Here is a 21,195-nt window from a genome sequence, read left to right as displayed (position 1 = left end):
GCACCTGATCAGATGTAGCTTAAACTATCAGATTAAAAGGGATAAACAACTTAATCACTTTCTATTCCAACAATGATATATAATGTGTTGATGTATATTTTATATTTTTGTATAGAGATTTTGTTACTGCTCCTGTTTGACAGGCATAATCTTTTAGGTTTTTTTGGTCATACTTTGATCTAAAGATGCAGCTACTGTACATACAGTATGTATAGTAAATATAAGCACTTTTATCAATCATAAAGCAATGATGAGTTTACATGAGTATGAGTTATACCTACCATCAGGTTTTGGTAATGCACCTATGTCACAAGACTCTTAAAAACTGTTGTTGTTATAACCTAACCACACCTGTCAACTCCCTCATTTTCAACCATACTTTCTACCTGGCATGACCTCTTGTTTCCATCTGGCATGTCAAGCCCTGGTTTACTTGTTTTGTCCTGAGAATTTAATGCACTGTAATTACCTCAAATTAGGTTTAGTTGCCAGACTAAATTGTTTTAACTTTATTCACACGCCACACTGTATTTTAAATGCAACCTGGCCACCCAAGAGTCAAGTCATTTCATGAAAAATAAAAGACATGTGCTTGTAGCTGCTTTTAAAACAGTGTCAGTTTAGAGTGGAAGTCGCAGAGGAGTGACTGTAGTCTGCTCAACATGACAAGGCTGATGTATAAAGCTAGTTGTATGTACTTGTAACTAGAATTTCCTTGTTTTTCTTATCTTACTATTATGACAAAAAAATCATGAAGCACACACAGATCATGGATGTATCATAAGACCTTTACCCCTCTATCACATATGCTGCTTATTCTTTATAATTATGGCAGCAAACAGGCACCACCTGCTGGCAGAAAATAGTACTTTAACCTTTTCACAAAATAACTTCCTGACAAGGGGCAGCATGTACCAGTGCAATCATATGTACTCACATGTGCAGCATGTGCAGTATACCATAAATAACCATACAGTGAGACGCACTACACATGTACTTGTGTTAAATTACTCCAAGTTCTGCTACTCACATCTGGTACTTCATACTGTAGTCTGTTATTCTTGTCATGTGTAAATAGCTCAAAATAATCAATTTAATCTCAAATTTATACATTAATCCACTGATTAAACTCTATTTTATACATTATCTTAATATCCTGGCCAAGTTTGCCACAGAATCTCATCGCAGGTTTGTTGAAATTAAGACCCAGGAACATTTTCTATTTATGTTTTATCTTTTCAATTGTTGCCTTTATATTGCACTAACAACAGCAATCATAACACTTGTTGTCATAACTAGAATGTATAAAATTAAACTAATTTTTAATGCGAACAGCGCATGTTCAAGAAAAGTAAGATCCTTACAAATGTTGTACACAGTTGGAATCTGACTACAGAAGTTCACATCAAACAGGGACAGTGTAGGGGCATAAAACAATACAAATCCTCACATTTTTCAGTGATGTGTAACTGCTTGGACACATACATCAATCAACCCCATCTAGATGAAATAAAACAAACGTTCCAAATCATTTGTTGCATGGTTCCCATTCATCTATATAAGACTTTAAAATCACAGTAATGTGAACTACAGAAAATACTGCTGAACTGCAACGGTTACAGGTGTTCAATCTACTCGTCCTCTTCAGTTTTGTTCATGAAGATTTTAGTGTCTAATTAAAGTGACTCTTCCTCTACAGAATCCTGTCTTTCCGCATCCTCTTCATGCAACTCCTCCTCCTCCAAGGACTTGTCCGTCGTTTCTTCTGCGACTTCCTCTTCTGCTGTCTCGCCAGCGACCTCCTTCTCTTCACTCTGCCCTGGTCGTGCAATTTCCTCCTCCTCTTCTGGTGTAACGTCTCGCTCTTCTGTAGAATTCCCCTCCACTACTTGTTCCAGTGACTGCTCATCATCCTTTGCCTCCTCTTCCACTGCGCCTTTGGACCCCTGCTGCTCAGCCTCCTCCTCAATATCTTCGAGCTTCTCCTGCACCCCAGTGGCATTCTGTGACGTGGTGGAGATGAACTCTCCTGCTGCTGGGTCCTCTTCATTTGACTTAAGATTCATTGACCAAGAAGGACCATTCACCAACTGAGGTAGACAGATATGTAATTAATTGGTATCTGGTGGTTGCAGTCAAACCTTAAATATGTGGGAAACACTGAAACAAAATGAGAACATGTGAGTTTTGAGGTTTTGAAAGAGGTCAAAGTTAAACTGGAGACATACCTGGGTGTGAAAAGTGTCCAGCTGAGCCATGACGCTGCTGTGGAGGCTCTGTGAAGTGAAAAACTGCTCATCCAGAGTGGTCAGCACCGAACTGAGCATCTCTTCTAATGCCTGGGCACGCATGGCCTGCTTAGTCTCCACCAGCTCCCTGAACCACGCACACACACGAGGGAAATTAACACTTTTTTTTGGCAAGTCAGCAAATTTTAGACATTGTTCAGGCATGTCAAATCAAACTGAACTCACTTTATTGCAGTCATCTCCTGGTTGTTTGTGTAAAGTGCAACATTATGAAGATACAGCAGCTCTCTCAGCTCATTCAGCTCGGAGGATTGTCCCCCTAACTGTGCATTAAGAGCCTCCACTGATGCAGCCTGCTCATCCACTCTGGAGCATGCACTGGACAAAGCACTCGTCAACCCAGCCACGTTTTCAGCCAGTGCTGAGCTGGAGCTCAAAGTGGCGACTACTCTCTCCTTCACAGCGTCAAACTCTTCAGTGTGGTTCTTGAACATAGCCTGGAGAGCTGCGATTGACAGTGAGACCTGCTTTACTTCAGCCCATTGAGTGTCCATCTCTTCATGGAGAGCCCAAAGGTTTGAGTAAAGGTCAGTGTTCTTCAGCTTCTCTGATGTGGCGAGGGCAACTTCAGCTTTCTGCTGAGCCTGTTTCTGAACCTCCTCCAGAGTGAAGATCCTCTCCTCCAGACCCGAGCCTGTATCAGTCTAGAAAGTGAATTCAATTATTTAGCTATGTGGGTTAACTCAGTTTAAACATTTGAAATCTGCTCTTGATTGATTGATTGATTTACAGTCTGACTTGTCATATTGTTGCAGCAATTAGGATATGACAATATATAATATGAGATGATATAAACTTGTCAACTGTCAGTTGTCTATATAATAGCAGTCTTTTATTATTTCTGGCCATTGTAGAAAATGTTAAAAATCACTGAGCAGGAGTTTTGTCTTCTAAAAAAATACTATAACATGATATTATGACAAAACATACATCAAGCAGGACATCTGTAGCAATGCTGATAATGATAGAAGAACCAGTATTGTTAAAATTTCACAATAGCAGTTGGGGCTTTTAATGTCACTGAAACGTGACCATGAAGTTGCTCACAGCTGGGACATGCTAAATATAACAACAGGTGTTTCTAACAGAGTCATGCTTGCCAGTTTAAAATGTTACACAGCCTTGAGTTTTCAAAATAAACATTTTCACTCATATTATCAGATAAATGGCACAAACTGCACGTGACTGAAAAGAGCCTTGTCCCCTCTCACTCAAGTTTTTTCTTAATTTTATCTTATTTTGTCGAACTTTATTTATTTATTAAAAGCCACAAAGGTGGTACTCTTATTTTGAAAGCGCATCACGTAACTTCCGTGCTCGTAACCATGCTTGGTAAACTACGCCGAAATCACTTTCAAGGAAAACCGTTTTTAATTCTACTTTCCAGTAAATACAAGAGAATACAAAGTAAGACAGTTTAAGTATTTTACAGTTAAGTGACCAGCTCCGCAAAAAAACAAACAAACACAGGTGACAAGATTAGCTAATTTACCTGTGCGACCGTCATCTCCATCACCTGCTGCAAGTTTGTGATTTCCCTTTGCATTGTTGTGAAAGACTCTGACAGTTGGTCGAGGCTGTGCTGCTGCTGCGCACAAAACCAGCCCACTGCAGAGGCCCCGACTGAAAAAACAATAATGAACAACAAAGCTGGAGAAACACAGGAGCTTATCCTGCTCTTGGACTGCGGTGGTGACAACTCCAACAACATGGAAGTGTCTTTTTGTTGCGGTTTCTTTGACTTGCGCTTGGCCATGGCAGCTAGCAGCAGAGGGGCTGGAGGTTCGGACTCGGAGAGCAGAGTCTTCAGTGAACTGGACTCAGCAAAGTGTGCCTGCTACTTCGGATGAGCTAAGGTATCACGTTGTCTATTCTGCTGTGACCTAGTCTTTCATTGGACCCCCCCCATAATACTCAAAGCAACCGCTGGGTTGGGTGGGTGTTTGTGACAGCATATTATGTAACTGCAGTGGTGGAGGAAGTATTCAGATCCACTACTGAAGAGTCATGCCACAGTCTAAAATCAGTGGGTCTGCAATAACAATTATTTTTGTTAGTGGTTAATCGATTATTTATTAGATTATAAAGTAGTGAGAGAAGCAAAATAATGTCTTCAGCATTCAAAAACTCTCAGATATTCACTTTACCATAATGTAGTGCTACTTAAAGTGTCAGATCTTTATCCTGGGTAAGTGTCAGAGGATCAAAATTTGGGGGTTTCTGATTAGTTTTCCAGCAAATCAACTGATTGACTGACCTCTAAAATGCTCCCATAAAACTCCTGCATTCACAACTTAAAGTTAAAATGCATTACTATAAGCAGCAAACTGTATGCTACTAGTATGAAAAGTGCTAAAAGTGATTAATTCATTTCATTGCGTAAACAGTATTTAAATGATGAATCTGGCCCTGGTGTGGCCAAGTTTGTGCTATTGTGTTGTTGGCGTAATGTAACAAAATATGGAGAAAATAACTTAATTTTTTTAGTTTTGTCTGAGTAATGTTCAAACTTCCTAACATGGTTTCTTGCTGGGAGCAGGTGGGGATTTTCACTAGACAAGAGCTCTTCAGCAACAAGAGGTTATAATTCGCCCTCTGAGCAGCGCTATGTCTTCAGGGCAGATTAGACGCTACAGTGAGTCTCTGTCTGAAAGTGACAAGATATGGGCTTGGGACTAGCAATGTTTCTTTTAGACTGGTTAGTGTCATCAAATCATCACATTTTAAAAAGGTAGAACCAGAAAATTTGGGATTTTTTCTTTAAAAATTACTGGAACTATTAATCAGTTTTGGAGATACAGTACTTGCTGATTCATTTTCTAGGATGTTAGTACAAGTAAAAAGTCTCACAAAAGTCAAACACAAAATTCAAGTATCTCAAAACTGCACTTAAATAATGCAACAAAAATGTACTTTATTTGCTTCCCACTTCTGGTGTTGCTTCTCATGCCAAGCACCTCATGGACCCCGGCTAGTAATTCACTCACACAGTTACTTAAGGACCACAGTTCCTGGAACTGTCTTTTAGCAATTTACTGAAAAGCACCAATACATGGAACAAAAGCATTCACGTAATCTCTTTTGCATGATGCACCAGAAAAATCCAGACCCAAAACTGTGGGTAAAAGTAGGAGTGCAACCACTAAATTGCTAAACCTCCATTTTAAACACACAACATTGGCATTAATGGTAATGTCATCTCCCGTTTACGCCTATAAAAATATTAAAACCCCAGGACAATGACACCTGTCTGTTAAATGTTAATCTGCACCCTTCACAATAAGTCACTCATACTCATTGGCATGCATTGAATATAAACAAGACAGGGACCCACTCATTAAAGCTTTACTCACTAGCACCACTAGGGGTCAACAACTCCACAGAGTACCTTAAGTATTAAACAACTGTAACTTTAATTAGTTAATGGCTATGCAGAAGAACACCTTTCTTTTCATATAATTGCTAAACATTAAACTCAGGGGATCACACAATAAATGAAAAAATGTCTATTTGAACACATTTTCAGTAAGAGGCATGAATATGATGAAATATCTGCAGTATTGTAATATTACTGTAAAATGTTTTAAATAGTGGTGCATCACACTAGTGGGAAGTGGAGTAACTTAAAATGAATCCAAGTTCCCATTAGATGTGGTGTAATTGATTTGAAACACAGTCAAGAATCAGCTTCTGTCCAGCAGGTGCGGCTCTTCTTCACTCTGTAAAGAAACATATTCATACTCTCAGTTTGTATCATCTTAAAATTAGAATTAATTGTATTTTGATGTTATTATGTATGATTCTTAAACCTTGTACACGTCTCTTTACCTTTGACATTCAGTGTCATTGAGCACTCGGCTGTCCCCAGTTTGTTCTCAATAACGACTTTGTATTCCCCGTTGTCTTTGGCTCCCACCCTCAGTATGAGCAAGGAGCAGACGCCACATACATTGGTGATGTGGTAGTTGGTGTTTGTGTTCAGGCTGATGTTGTTGTAGTACCACGTCACACGAGGGGCTGGATCACCCTTCACTGCGCAACTCATGTGGCACTCATAACCTTGTGGAGCTGTACGTCTCCTCAGGGGAAGGATAAACGATGGAGGTGACTGGAAGTCCAAACGTTTTCTCTCTGGCACATTCACTTTGAACTTTCCTAAAATGCAAAGAAAGCATATAAAGGGTTTACAGATGGTTGCATTAGTGGCCTTGGAAGACAACTTTCTCTAACAAGATAGATAAGAAATCTATTGAGAGGCTTGACATCATCCGGTCAAGCCACAGTTCCTCTAACTTCTATAATGCAATGCAATCTCAGCTTGAGTGTTTCTTTCTTTTATCTTTCTGAAAAAGGGGTTCTCAAGCCATGTTCTTAGAGACTAAAAGTCTGGATGTTTCAGCCTGTGCTGCTTTGATTACTTTTTTTTTTATTCCTTATTTCTCTCTTGTGGCTTCCCCATCTTTATGAAAGTGTAATACTAATTGGCTAGAGTATGCTTTTAAAAATTTAACAGCCTTGTCTAGACACGTAGAGTGAGCTGTACAACACACGATTGAGCAAGATAATACGTTAGTGTTGAATTTTTGCATTATTGAAAATGTCAGTGTGGTCATGACTGAGGTTTTCTTCTGGATCAAAGCATGATTTAGTGTTGTGTAAGGGGCAGTGTGAGTTTCTGATTGTCTTGGTGATTGAAGTGGAGGCATGAACCTTTTTCCTTTTCGGTTCCAAACACGGGCGACTGAGACGGTGGAGAAAGGCCTATGTCATTTTTAGCGAACACCCTGAAGTAATACTCCCGTCCTGGCAAAATGTTGACAACTGTGAACTTATTGTTGAAGAGGTTGTCAGCCACTGTCCTCCAAGTGCGTTTGAAGGAATCCCGTTTGGACACCATGTAGTGGAGCCTGTCATCCCTCTTCTCATCTGGAGATGGAGACCAGGACAGAGTCACTGTTCCTTGGATGTTCTGGTCCAGCTCCACTGGTCCTGGAGGCTTGGGATCATCTACAATGAGATGTAGACATACAGAGAAACAGATTACTAACATTTCAGGCTCAGTTTAGAGATTTTCATTCTGAATCCCACCCAGCTGCCAACAGTGTTACGCTTGCCACTTTTAACTATAACATAGTAATGGAAAAATACATTTTGTGGCATTTTTGATAGTCTGTAGTATATTGAAAAAGAAATCTGGAAACATTGAGCTGGGGATTTGAAACTGTCACTGTCTCTTCCAAAATGGTTAGACAATAATCATTTAGGTTTCAGTTATAAAACTAAAATAATAGTAATAATGATAGTTTAATTCATTCATTTAATATTTCCATTAAGCAACAGAATTTGCAAAGGGATAGCAATGTATTTGTCTTTAGTCATAAATGAAATGAAGTCAGAGTTGTAAAACTGCTCTCTGAGATTCACCTGTAACTCTGAATTCAACATTGAAGCTCTCTTGTCCGGCCAGGTTCTTGACGGTAATGGTGTAGATGCCGGTGTCAGAGCGCTCAGATGTGGGGATTAACAGTTGAGAGCCTTTATCAGAGTTGGTAATTGTTACATGTTTAGACACTGGAATACCATCTTTTAACCAAGAGATATCTGGCAGGGGGGAGGCCTGTAGAGGTTAAGGTAAATATCAGATTTATGCAATGTTGCCTAAACACTCACAGAATGAAATATATTCTCCATTGAACTCGGTAGGAGGAAAAGCTCTGGCATAGTACCTCAAAGTTGATGTGCAGACGGACTGTATTTCCAGATCTCACCACCACAAAGGTCTTCATGTTGCGGTCTTTGAATTTTGGCTTCACTGTGGGGGTAAAATTTCCAATTAAATGTTTACAATCAGAAGTCCTCATGTTTTTATACAATTTAGCAAATTGTCTGGTTGATTTTTCTTGTTTTTAAAATGACGTTTTCATTCTCTGCATTTTTAAATACTCTCTACTGCCCTGTATTGATTATTAGGAGATCAAAACCTGTGCAAAGCTGGTACACAGATTTACATTAGCTGTATGAATCTAGATCCATTTCTGATCCTCTGTTTATTGTAATCCATTGTGCTCTGGATACAGCAGCTGTCAAAAATACCACATTGCTCTCTATTACCGGAACCTATTTTTATTCCACAGCATTATTTATCCACACTGACAAGACAGCCTGTATCACTGATGTGCATGAAGCTTCTCTGGTTAAAAACAACAATAAAAACAAGTCATTTTGCCTCCATTACAGTGGTGTTTTGATGCTGTACCATGCCTTCCAATTGCTACGGTTGCTGAAAGCTACACTTGAACTTCAGTATTTTGTTCATGCTGTGTTACCCAGAGCGTTTTTAATGACACCCTTCTGTCTTGTCACAAAAATTCCACCCTTTAATAAACTAAATGTTGTAGGATATTTTACATCATAGAAAAAGTGAAGGAAAGCTGTTATGCTGGCTATATTTTCTTGGTGCAGAGCAATATAGTATTTTTAACAGCTCTTTTAAGGCAAAGGGTGCACTGTGCAGATGTATCGTGGAAGAAAAAACAAATATTTGCTGTGACTTTACACAGATACAGAATATAATTTGACTAGACTGCTACTTGAAATAATAGAGACAACTTTTATTTCATTAAACTTTTAACAAACTGTCAAGTTCTTAATTTAAATTTTAAATCTTCTTACCAGGAGGGGGCATGGCAATGATATAATTGTCAAAGCCTTGAGGTTCTCCATCACCTCCATAATTGGTGGCAATTACTCTCACCCAGTATGTGGCCATTGCCCTCAAGCCAAGCACAGTGTAGGAAGTTAGAGTAATTGGGGTGGCATTACAGCGGGTCCATTCAAGGCTTTCTATTGGTCTGATCTCCACATAGTACCCTTGGGCCTCATCCTCCACCCCTTTCACTTCTTTAGGTTTAGTCCAAGCCAGTGAAAATGTGGTGTAGTTGGAGGATGTTAATTTCAGGTCTGTGACTTTGCCTGGAGGTTCTGAAATTACAGTAATATGAGGTTATATGACACAAGGACCTACAGACAGCATTATATCGAATAACACACTTATTCAGTTGAAATCATAATGTTTTCATTGAGGAAAACTGCAATGAAGTATGATTGGCTTACTCATTGGATCCCTTGCAATTACTGTGTCACATGGAATACTGGGGTCTCCGGCACCAGACAGGTTGATAGCAGACACTCTGAATTCATATGCTGCCCCTTCAAAGACGTCTTTCACTGCGTATTTTGTATCTGTGGAGAAAGGAAGAAGTGGTTATCATATCAGTCAGTTTTAGAGCGCAAACACTCCTCACTCTGTGGTAACTGTGGTATATTCCTGCACATTAGCATGGGGAAGAGGGTGCTGTGGGAGCTACAGGCCACAGTGAAACACAGTGGAAATATCATTCCACTTTTTTCAAAAATCTCATAAAGATTTAAACAGTTTCTGTTCAAGTCTTTGTGGATGCAGTATTTTGTAAAATATGTTAAATCTGAAGTTTAAGATTATTTTTCTTTTCATAGGAAAAGATTTTCAGATTTAACTACAGAAAATGTGATTCATAAATACGTTCTCATGAATGACGGCAGCATCGCCACGAGGAACATACCTGTAATTGGCCCTCCTTGGTTTACATGGCTCCAGTAATTGGTGCCTTTCTTGTTCTTTTCCAAATTGTATCCGAGTATTTTGGTTCCTCCAGTGTCACATGGAGGACTCCATGACAGATTGATGCAGTCTTTAAAGGCACTGACAACTTTAGGTGCTGCTGGGGGTCCTGGATAACCTGTGAAGGAAACATGACAGTCTGTCACTGCTTATGTTGCTCTGGTTTTATTACCTCCAATATTTAAATTTCACATAACTCCTGTACACCGTGCTTTATCCACCAAGTAAAGTTTATTAGATACCTGAAACTGACAAGAGAGGCAAAAAACAAGGAAAATAAACCTTGATGTACTGCAAACTTGATGTTGTTTTAAATTGATGGAGCAGCATTGAAGCTCACACTGGTCTGCGCCTCCCTGTGTGTGTGTGTTCTCAAAGTCAGACAAGAAATTATAGAAATTAGGCTTACGTAGTACACCAGCTTGTATGTCCTCTGTCTGCAGGTAGTCACTGATGCCTTCTGTGTTCTTGGCTCTGATCCGGTAGCAGTACCTCCTTCCAGGGTCCACATCTGAATCTTTGTAACTTGGGTTGCTGCCAGAGATCTCACTGAGATCTGACCATTTATTGCGCCCCACTTGTTGGCGTTCTATGATATAGTTTGTGATTGGACAACCGCCATCGTCTTTTGGTGGTTTCCATTTGAACTCAACAGATGTTATAGCACTTTCCATAATGTCCACAGGTCCCTGTGGTGGTGTTGGTTTGTCTGTTGACAAAATGAGAAGACATCATATTGTGCTAAAAGCAAGACATATTTATTTCTACATACGGTACATTTTATGCAAAGTGCAAATGTTAAGTCTCTTATCAACTCACCCAGTACAATCAGTTTGGAAATTGCCTCTGTTGTACCAAATTCATTTTTGATTTTGATTTTGACCTCTCCACTATCTTTCCTTTGGCACTTAGTGAGGCGTAGTTGGCTCTTAGTAGCTGATGTGTCAATCTTCACATTGAGGCCAGGCAAGAGCTCGTCGTCATCCTTGTACCACTTTATATTCATCGGGGCCCCACCCGAGAATGGCAGCTTCCATTCGGCATTTTCACCTGCCTTTATGATGACTGGCTTTGCGAATTTTCCTAGAGCGTCACCGTCAATTGTTGGTGGGTCTTGTTAGAGAGGAAAAAAAAGAAGTTTTTGTCAAAAACCCAAATTAATCAAATGATACCAAACCAAGTAATTAATTTAGATTCTAACCTTGAACATTTAGTGTTGCCTCTGATTTACGTCCTTCAGCTTCAAAGCGGTACACAGCTGCATCATCTTCTTTACAGCAATCGATTATCAACCTGTGACAGGCTCCGTCTTTGATAATTGTTACCCCATCCCCATTGGTTAGCTTGTCAGATAAAAAGATTCAATGTTCGTAAGACAAACGTTTGATAAATTAAAGCAGGCAATGTGCTATATGAAACTTTTGACAAAAATTGACCTTTAGAACGCTAGGAAACAGTGACATGCATGGCAGTAGTTCTGTATAGTCGTTATTCTCCTGGAATAATTGACTTACCAGCTTCCCGTTTTTATACCAGTGACCCTCTGAGGTGTCACTGCTTAGTTTGCAAGACAGCTCTGCCCGTTCACCAACATTAGCATCAGTATCCGACAGCCCACTGACAAACTGAACACCTCGATCTGCAGCAGTAAGAACAAAGTAAAAACCATATGCAACCTCTGGTAAATATAATATTATATTAGTAGATCTGAGGTATGAAGGGGAAAAATGTATTAAAGCTGCACATGGTAACTTTTTAGGTCTAATTTTTTTTCAAGGTTGATTCACGTCATTGGTAGACAGTGAAAACTTAATTTAGGTAAAAACAAATATATTATTTACTCAAGTGAAGATAGGTGGACTGGGAAATGTCACTATATGACATAAGCAGGTAAAAGATGGCAATATCCTTACCACTTCATCCTTTTTTGTTTATGGTATGTCTCTGTCTCGTGGTCTATACTGGATATATAAGCCTAAAATTGTTAATACACATCTCAGTCCAAACTCTTCTTCCACGTTCGCTGGAATAGAAAACTTCACACTAACAATCCTTCAATTTCTGGGAAACCTTCTCACACACTTGATGACAACAGACAAAGCTGACAATGTACGAAGTAGCAAAGACACTTTAAAGAGCACTGGGATTAAAACTATGACATTATAGTCATCTCTGTAATGTATGAAAACATTATTCAGCCTTCACACAATGCAGTGACGGACCTTACCTATAACAGTGTCAGGAACCAAAGGACCAGTTCGTACTCGCTTCTTTTTCTTAGCATCTGCATCGCCGTCATTATTTTCATCATCTCTATCACCCAAGAGGTTCTTATTCCTGCCGTCTCCATCACCTTCTTCTCCATCAGTCTTTCCACCAGACCCGTCACCTGACCCGTCACCTGACCCGCCACCAGACCCATCACCTGACCCGCCACCAGACCCATCACCTGACCCGCCACCAAACCCGTCACCAAACCCGTCACCAGACCCTTCACCAGACCTGTCACCAGACCCATCACCAGACCCGACACCAGTTCCGTCACCAGAACCATCTCCTCCATCCCCCAGTGCAGCTCTAGCTGCTGCATCTGCAGCGTCCTTTTCAGCCTGTGCTCGTCTGGCTGCCTCCAGGTCTTCTTTCTCTTTTTGTAGCTTGGCCCACTGCTCCGATGCTAGTTTAGTCAAATCATCTTGATCCCCGGCTTTGGTGCCCTTACGGCCTTTTCGACCATCTGGATCAGCTGAATTTCAGCCAACACAAAAAATAGGGAGAGTAAATCATTTAGTTTGGTTGAAACAGTTTTTTAAGCACGTGTTTTAGGTCTAAAACTAATAACTTTAATATTAAATTATTAATTTGTATATCGGTAAGAAAACAGAAAAGATGTCCCACCTTCCACTGTGAGAGAGGCACTGCTGGAGGTTATCCCAGCAATGGCATAATATGCTCCATGATCTTCCATTTTACAGTCTTTAACTCTTAATGTGTGAATAAGTTTGTCTTCTGAGACAGTGATCTCATATTTGTTCCCATGTTCAAGTGACGAGTCCTGTTTTGACCAAGTAATGCTGTTGAGGGGTGTTGACAAGACGCACTGAAAGACGGCGTCATCACTTTCCACGGCCTTCACATCCTTAATCTTGGCAATGAACTCCACAGCAGGGACTGAGAGAGGAGGGAAAGTGGATGTGAGCATAGAATTAATTTGACTGATTCATAAATGTGATTTGATTTGTCTTACCGCCTGCTAAAGAAATCATCCGGTTTTACAAGAAGTGCAATAGTTATGCTTTACCTTGAAAATCGGTTGAAAGAACATTTGCTTCTTCAACATCAACCTGGTAAAATCCAGCGTCTTCTGGCTGAGGGTCTTTGATGCTGAAAATATATGATGACCCTTTTTTCTTAAGGCTATGCTTTGACTTTTCATCATCACCATATGGCACCATTGTCCCATCCTTTCGAGAGAAACATAGTCACACATTTGTCTTTGTTTTTGGGCTGTTATTCATTGTAATTTGATTATCTTGGGATCCATTTTCAACCCACCTTGTATAAGTTAATTGCACTGTTGGGGTCGCACAGTGTCATGTCAAGGCTAAATTCAGCTCTCCCGTCTGGTTTCACTTCTATTTGTTTCACTTTGTCCACCTTCTCTACAACCTGCAAAATAAAAACAACAATCTAAAGATTTCTGTAGCTCAGAGTTTCACAGCTGAGGCTATGACATTTTTATCGTGAGTGGGCTTGAACAGAGCGTTGGATATCTACTTGTTAAGATGCACCAGGTTCTTTAGCCTCAGGCAAAACTAGCATCCATGCCCAGGAAGAAGAAAATCAAATGATGTAAAAAAACTTTTTTTTAAAGATGAACTTAACACGCCCTGAAATTATTATTATTATTTTTTTTCTGACCTGCAGTGGTTTCATTTCTCTCCCTGCTACACTGACTGTCCTTCAGGACCCTGTGACATTGGCTAATTTGTGTGAGGACAGTGCAAACGCCTACATTACCTTTGCCTGCTCATCTGCCCTTTCCTTCTTCAACTGGTTGAGTCTCTTCAGCATCCAGCGAAAGTCAGTTATACCGAATTCAAAGCAGATTCTTTCATAATCTTTCTTTGGTGCGCTGATGAGCAGTTCCCAGAGCTTAGGATCGATTTCTCCATCTTTCCTCGGTGGCAGTTGTTTTTTTCTGGTGACAACAACACTGAAACAGAGTAATGTGTTTTAGGGGTTTACAGCAGCACACATTTAAAGCAGCAGACCTTCAACTTTGCCTTGAACTTACGTTTTCTTAAGCATTGCTCTGAAATCGTGTGGTCCTTGTGCATCTCCTAAATGAAAAGTAAATTGGAAAATGTTTCATAAGATGCAGGTTACTTTAAGGGGCCTATAATCCCACCATCATATTTGTTTAAACTCTGTTTAAACACTGTGTACAGTGCAGTTCTGTCTTAACCTTAGAATTTATGAAAGAAAGAAATAAGCAGCGGATCAAACTGATTTCTACATTTTTGATAACTATTTGAAACCATATGACTTTTTAATGACAGCATAAGTCTCCTGGTTTTTATTGTTAATGAAAACACTATGTGGTTATTGCTTCTGGGATCAAAATCCAAGTAAAAAAGAAAAACACTCTTGTTGAAACCCATGGATTGTTGGATGATGGAAAGAAAAGAAAGAGAAAACTTTGGTCCTGTTGTTAACTTCGTACCTGGCTGGCCTTTCTTCTTGAAGCCAACTGAAAGAAAACAACATGAAAGCAACAAAAACCAAAATATAAATGAGTAGTTACGTAGTAGTTACGATATTGTAGTTTGATTTGAATTACCATCGTAAATCTATCTCTTACCTTCAATAACATTGAGCGTTGCAGTGACGATAGCCTTTCCATACTCATTGGTGGCAAAGCACTTGTATGTGTCAGCTTGGTCGGGTTTTACACTGGGTATCTGATAACACAATATAATCATTGGAAGATTGCATTACTGAGCTGACTAGAAGCTTCTGTCTCGCACTGACATGAAGAATGAACTCGTCTAATGTGATTGAAAACAAATCAAAGTACCTGACTTTTGTGCACCTCATACTTAAAATGCAGAGCAGCAGGTGTGAATTGAGATTAGTTTGTGTTTTATGAGATGTGGAGCATTTTATGCAAGTACTGTTTTTTCACCTCCAAAATGTGCTCTCGAGTTCTTCCATCATATCTGGTCTTGTACTTTTCTGGGTCATTAACTTGGCCCTTGTTACGCTCCCAGGTGACAGTAGGTGCCGGCTCTCCACTAACCATAGCTTTTAAAAGCGCCTTTTTACCTAAAAAAACAAAAAGACAGAGAGCCACGCAATAGTGATACAGTTGTAAATAGTGTTTTATAATTTTGTTGTAATCACAGTTTTACTTTTTTTAAAAACTTTTTTTTTACCCTCCTGAACAGTCGTAGGCATCGGCTTCCGGATGAAGTCAGGTGTCGACTTTCCTGCAGGCAGTTGCTCAACATACTGAGTGATCGTTACCCCAGGAACTCTGGAGCGTTTCTTGATAGCCACTGTTAAGAACCAGAAAATAATATTTTAATGACATTAAAACTCAGCTGTGTGAGGTTGTGAAAGTAAACGTACACACAAATCATACAAGAAACAGAAAACACTGATGTTGTAAATGTATCGTGTTTCAGGAGGTTATATACTGTTAACACTGTTAAAACTTGTCTGAGCAAAACCTTCATATGGCTAAAAAAATCTGTACAAGTTGAACAGAAGAATTTGTCTTGCCAGATTTCTCAAAACTCATCCCAGTAACCATGTTTCCATTTTTTAAAATGATTTAAACAGTAATATTATCTTCAATATCAATTATATCCAAGATTTGTGAAATAAAAACCATCATAAGGAGTCATGGTCGCTGCAACTACCACCAGTGCTTTTGCTTTGGGTGTAGTTACAACAGTATTTCACAAGAGGTCAATATTTCCTTTCTCTTTCAACCCTCACAGCCACCCCATCATGACAAGTCCTTTCATTTAGTGAACTGTACTGGTTAAGCTGTATTTTGGATTAAATGATATATATATTTTTGTCTAAAGATATGTTGTATACATGCAAACACCACTTAAAAAACAATTAATGCTGTTATTTTGCTATCTATTTTAATACAAATTCCTATGAATTTGGGACAAAATGCGCAAAACCCCAGGTTTTGTAGATATTTTCCAATTATAAAATAAGTAAATTTTATGCACACCTCCAGTTGATAGTTACAAGGAGGTTTATAAAAGGTCAGGCAGTGTATGTAAAATGCATATGTCCAATAGACACATGCAAAATAAAATCATTCTTAGAAAAATGCTATGGAATAGTGAATGTGTTTAGATGGGCTGAGAAGTTTCTCCGAGACTTTGAGAATGCCTGTTACACGTCACGAGCATTGTCAACCTTTGTTTTTACCTTGAACCATTAACAGTTCTTTGCTGTGGCTGTGGAGACGGCACATAAGAGATGGGTGACGCGATTTTCCGCCTAACATTTCAAATGTAAGATGAGTCACTACACAACACTAAGTTTATCCAACAGCTGTTGAAATCACAAACTCCAGCACACCATCTGTTACTCTGTTACTTTTCCTGAACAAGCTTCATACCTCATTATGACACAGAGCTGCTTCGGTCACCTTGGGGCCTGAACATTTAACATGACTTTAGTGCTGCGTCACATAAATAGGTCAAACAACAAATTACCGGACTGCTGTGTGCAAAATCACGACACTGGTTTTATGTTGCAATATGGCATTTGAGGGATTAATTGTGCCGTTTCGATTGAAGCGCTTGCTGAAAGCTTGTTTTCAAAGTTGTTTCTCAGGATCTGGTGAATCAGTGGCCACAAACGAGCCTTTTTTCACAGTGACACAACTTAAACAACCTTATACAACTGCTCCTCAAGCTCATCTATCCCAACAGATGTGCTAGTTTGCAATTTGAATGATGCCATATGCAGCTCATGGAGCTGGATGCTATAAAAGGTTTTACTGGTTCAGTGTTTTTAAAAGAAGTTTCATGTTTTTAACTGTAAAAGTTTCAGTTTAAAGAGAAACATGTGAAATTGTGATTTAACTTTTGAGAGACTTGAAGTCCATTCTGTCTATCGCTGGTTTCATGTTTCAGATTGAGATGTTTTATTAGTTATATCGATTGTTTGATTTCCTAGAAGCCGGAGTCAAAATATGTTAAGCCATAGTAAACACACTGTGGAAGTTGATGTTCTGGCCTCTTCGGTACATCTAGCGCCAACACATATTCTACCTTTTATGAAGCTTATAATGTTCAGATTTTGTTTAAATGTTCTGAGAGGTGTTCATTTAACCATTCGTTTGTTTTTGATGTTTTAGTTAGTTGTGTTGTTGTACTAGATTCTATGGAAAGTGTTCCTAATATTGGGTAAAAAAGTAGAAACCCCTCTCGATATAATGCAGTCCAGTTCAACACCACTGCAAACTACAACCTCGATCAGAAACGTATAGTTAAATGAATACCTTTCTGATAGTGACAATCAAAACTGAACATTATTATTTTTGTAAAGGTTGAATTAATGACCGAGCTGTTCAATTTTTTATATATATATATATATATATATATATATATATATATATTCTGCCAGCAAACCTTTTCAATTCAGTAGCATGCAATGAATTAAGTCATTTTGACAATGTGAGAATGCAGCTGAGTGAACTTAAAGGTGACATCAGATCTTCCTTTCACTGAAGTATAGCGTTTGCACAGAAATTCAGTGAACTCAAGTGTTGGGTTATTATATCACTGCTTCCTATAGATTACCCTTTCTTCATCACTTCTTTGCAGCAACTCTACCTCAGTTTAGAGGCCATGTGCTGAATATTCATCAGACTGTATGTGTCATTTCTCAAGGGGTTGGTTTACACTCTTATATCGTCTGAATGCAGGAGGGATTCTTGTAACCTTGTTCTGCAGGCACTAATTCACACATAATCCAAGTCTAGGACAGCAGTCAGTTGTTTGCTTCTGCATACCAATCGCCTCTGTAAGAAGTGTTGGATTTGGACAGCAGCAGACTTGAGGACACCTTCAGTGAGATTTTGTTGGCTGTATAAAGCTGATAGTCCTATCATAAACAACTCTGAGCCGCCAACACTGGGCCTCCAGAGCAAGTGTGAATGGTTTTCAAACACTCTGTTATAGTGTTTCTTGGAGGTATAATGAAATGTGTTCACTCCGTGTCCTTCATATGCATCCACTGTACACTTTCGCTCCATTTCAAATGCTAAAGAAATGGGATTTCAGATGTCAAATGAAGTTCAGATGTTTTGAGGGGGTTTTCTTAAACAAGTATAATTACTGAGTTTTCTTCTTTCTTTGTTTCTTCTGTTTCTGCAGTCATATTTTCCCCACTCTCACAAATGCCTTTTGTTGGTAAATGTTGGTTGAAAAAACAACGTGTTAATACATTTAAGGCTTTTGAAAATCAAAGACAAACCTCTTGTGTTCAGATGCATAAAGTCTGTAACCTGTGTGTCAATTTATATCAATATGTTTATTTATATATTAGGGAAGGGCTTTGTCTGTATAAATACAACTTTGTCAGGACTGTATGTAATTAAAGTTAATAGTACTTTCCTTTACTTACCTGTAGCTTTTGGGTCGTGGTTTGTGTTTGCACTCATGGCAGCGGTGTCGATTGTTTGTCATGTAAGAATTGTGATCACTGTGTGGCTGAAACACAAGAAAAACTGTCAAGGCTGTGCGTGTGTAGTTGGGCAGCCATTTTCAGATCTCTCCAGAGATCTATCTAATCTCTCTAGTTTGATAGCCAGATAGATTAGCTAGCGGCTAAGCGACTTTTGGACACCACTGTGTATAAGTTTTTATGTAGTTCATTTGGAGATCCCTCCACAGTCACATAGTCACTGTCACATGACTCAACTTCTGTAACTGTAACTCTGTAATGCTGGGGTCACGAGAACCTGGGAGAACCAAAAATGGGGTCATGGGCCAGAAAAGGTTGAGAACCCCTTCCCTGGAGGTTCTCCTCAAGTGTCACCTATGTCGCCATATGACATCAGCCTGTCAAAGTGGGGATGCCTTGACTCCTGTGTGACCCACACAGACAGTTGGAGACATGCTGGGACACTGTACTGTATATGGGAATGTGAAATCCCACCTAGTGGCTGACTCTGCCCAACTGCCTGTGGAGTCAAGTGGCAGAAATTTAACTGCTCATGATCCAAACATAGACAGGAGCAGAATGTCTGTGCATCAAACTGTTAAGCTGATGCACATATCTGTAAATCTCTTTCATGCCACAAACTCTTAAAACTTATGTTCTACAAGGCGTTTCTCAGTAGGTGTCTGGTTGATAACTACCAGCAAAAGACTGAAAGTAAACTTCAAACTCAACATTGACGGTGTGCTTTATTTAATAATCTGAAAAACAATCTGAAAAACCTCTCCAGAAAGTTAATGAGACACAGAATTTGTTTTAGCAAAGCCCTCAGCTGTGGGCAGTAAACTGGAGATGACTGACCTACTGACTGTCGAGACCTTCAGGTCGGGTACCAGTGGATGGCAATGACTGAAAAACTGTTAGTTAGTTAGGGAAAATTTCATCTTTGAGTTAGTTGAGTAATTATTTTAGTATCTGCAGAGCTGAGCGTCATATCAAGATTATGGCCATAAGGCTTTTTACACGGTCCTTTAAATTTTTAACACCATAAGAGGAACACTGAAAAATGTGAAAAAGAATATCTGAACTTGAACATCTACAACTCATCAAAAAAATAATAGGCTCCTGCTAAATCCTTTGTTAGTCATGGGAAGCCAGTTGGGAAAGTCATATTCCTCAATGAAATGTGGCACAGTGTTGAAATCTTTAATGTCAGAATTGCAGGATGATCTTAAGAGTTCCATTCGTATTTTTCTGTGATGTCAAATCCCCGGACAGTCTGTTTTTAGAAACCGATTTCAGACTTCACTTCATTCATTCTTGTAATATGGCACAAAAAATTTAAATATTGGGTTATTTTTTAGACAGCACCCCTGTGCTTGAGACAGTACGTACAGTATACAGCATATTATGGCTGTTCTTATAGTTATGCCCAAGTTAGTTAGCAGGTATATAAAATAAGCAATGTATCAATGTAAAGCAGGTCATAAAATAAAAATAAAAAATCTTTTAAAGCTTATTTTTATTTTTATTTTTCTTCTTCTTGTTTTGATTTTGTCAGGAATTAATCAAAATTAAAACGTGACAACCTTTTAACCTTTTTAACTCATCTATGCTAAATAAATAATTAGATTCATAAAGCTGCCTAACACCTATACTGCTATTTTTCTTAAAGTAAAATTAGTAAATTAAACATTCATGAAGCTGAAAAATGTACTAATACCAGTCAGTGCTGGTGTTGGTCTCTCTCAGTAAATGATGCTACAGTTGTATCACTTGTTGACATCGTTGTGCATGAAGGTTTCAGTCACACCAGTTACATGCTCTTCTTGTTCTTTGTTATTTGATTCATTCAATGAGAATTATTCACACGGGAAATTTGCTGTTTAAAAAAAAATAAAAACTCTGACTTACTTCCAATTCTTCGTCGTCTAGTTTTCAGCTGCGCGTCTCCGGCTTGTACTCTTCACCCTATCCAATATTTCAAAGGCGACACCCCTTTATGTTCGGTGATAAAATTTTGGAGTGCATAAAAACCCATACGTGGCTGAAATGTGATTGGTAAAAACCCATATTACAGCAGTGGTAAAGGGTGGTGGTTCATCTTACCCATCCCTATGAAAGCGATCACTTTGCACTTGGCCCTGGAAATACATTATGACTGTTCATTTAATCTGGTATCAGACACATCCAGTCGACAGTTTTCCGCCATTACTGTTGACAATATAAAAACAGCAGCAGCATCATATATTATATCAAGAATCAAGATCACATTGTCAGATTTATATGAAACTATGATGGATTTTAGCAAAATATCTTGCGTGTCAATCGTAGTAGTGATGGATGTTACTGTACTTGATGTTCATAGTTGAGACTTTATGATTCATGGTTCCACAATAACCATGTACAGTAATTTCCGACATGCAAGAGTCAAAGCATCTAACCAAAAGCTTTTGACTGGCAGCTTCACAAGGTCTCTGGTAATATGATCACTCTACTATGGACTTTATTGGACAGTAAACATTA

The 21,195-nt window shown here is 39.0% G+C and overlaps 2 protein-coding genes across 2 annotated transcripts; both read right to left on the bottom strand.

The window, feature by feature from the left end:
- Window positions 1-1,213: 1,213 nt before the first annotated feature.
- On the bottom strand, window positions 1,214-4,162 carry LOC130186301 (uncharacterized). The gene is made up of 4 exons (XM_056403311.1): window positions 3,802-4,162; window positions 2,475-2,953; window positions 2,229-2,376; window positions 1,214-2,090 (listed from the first exon to the last, which is right to left on the bottom strand). Exons 1-4 carry the CDS (start codon window positions 4,063-4,065, stop codon window positions 1,677-1,679), a joined length of 1,305 nt encoding a protein of 434 aa, XP_056259286.1. The 5' UTR covers window positions 4,066-4,162; the 3' UTR covers window positions 1,214-1,676.
- A 1,861-nt stretch (window positions 4,163-6,023) lies between these two features.
- LOC130177350 (immunoglobulin-like and fibronectin type III domain-containing protein 1) lies at window positions 6,024-15,531 on the bottom strand (the record flags this gene model as incomplete). Its single annotated transcript, XM_056389015.1, has 22 exons — window positions 6,024-6,028; window positions 6,138-6,464; window positions 7,020-7,316; window positions 7,734-7,926; window positions 8,036-8,121; window positions 8,982-9,290; window positions 9,423-9,551; window positions 9,911-10,087; window positions 10,379-10,678; window positions 10,789-11,082; window positions 11,171-11,312; window positions 11,484-11,608; window positions 12,197-12,661; window positions 12,865-13,137; window positions 13,268-13,430; window positions 13,522-13,635; window positions 13,987-14,182; window positions 14,264-14,309; window positions 14,693-14,719; window positions 14,831-14,930; window positions 15,155-15,294; window positions 15,405-15,531. Coding segments are annotated over 22 exons (4,035 nt in total), but the record flags the coding sequence as incomplete, so codon positions are not given.
- Window positions 15,532-21,195: the final 5,664 nt, after the last annotated feature.

The sequence above is a fragment of the Seriola aureovittata genome, chromosome 2 (genome assembly GCF_021018895.1).
Source record: "Seriola aureovittata isolate HTS-2021-v1 ecotype China chromosome 2, ASM2101889v1, whole genome shotgun sequence".
Classification (NCBI taxonomy): domain Eukaryota; kingdom Metazoa; phylum Chordata; class Actinopteri; order Carangiformes; family Carangidae; genus Seriola; species Seriola aureovittata.
The sequence above is the reverse complement of the archived record's forward strand: the minus strand, read 5'-3'. Positions and strand labels throughout refer to the sequence as shown.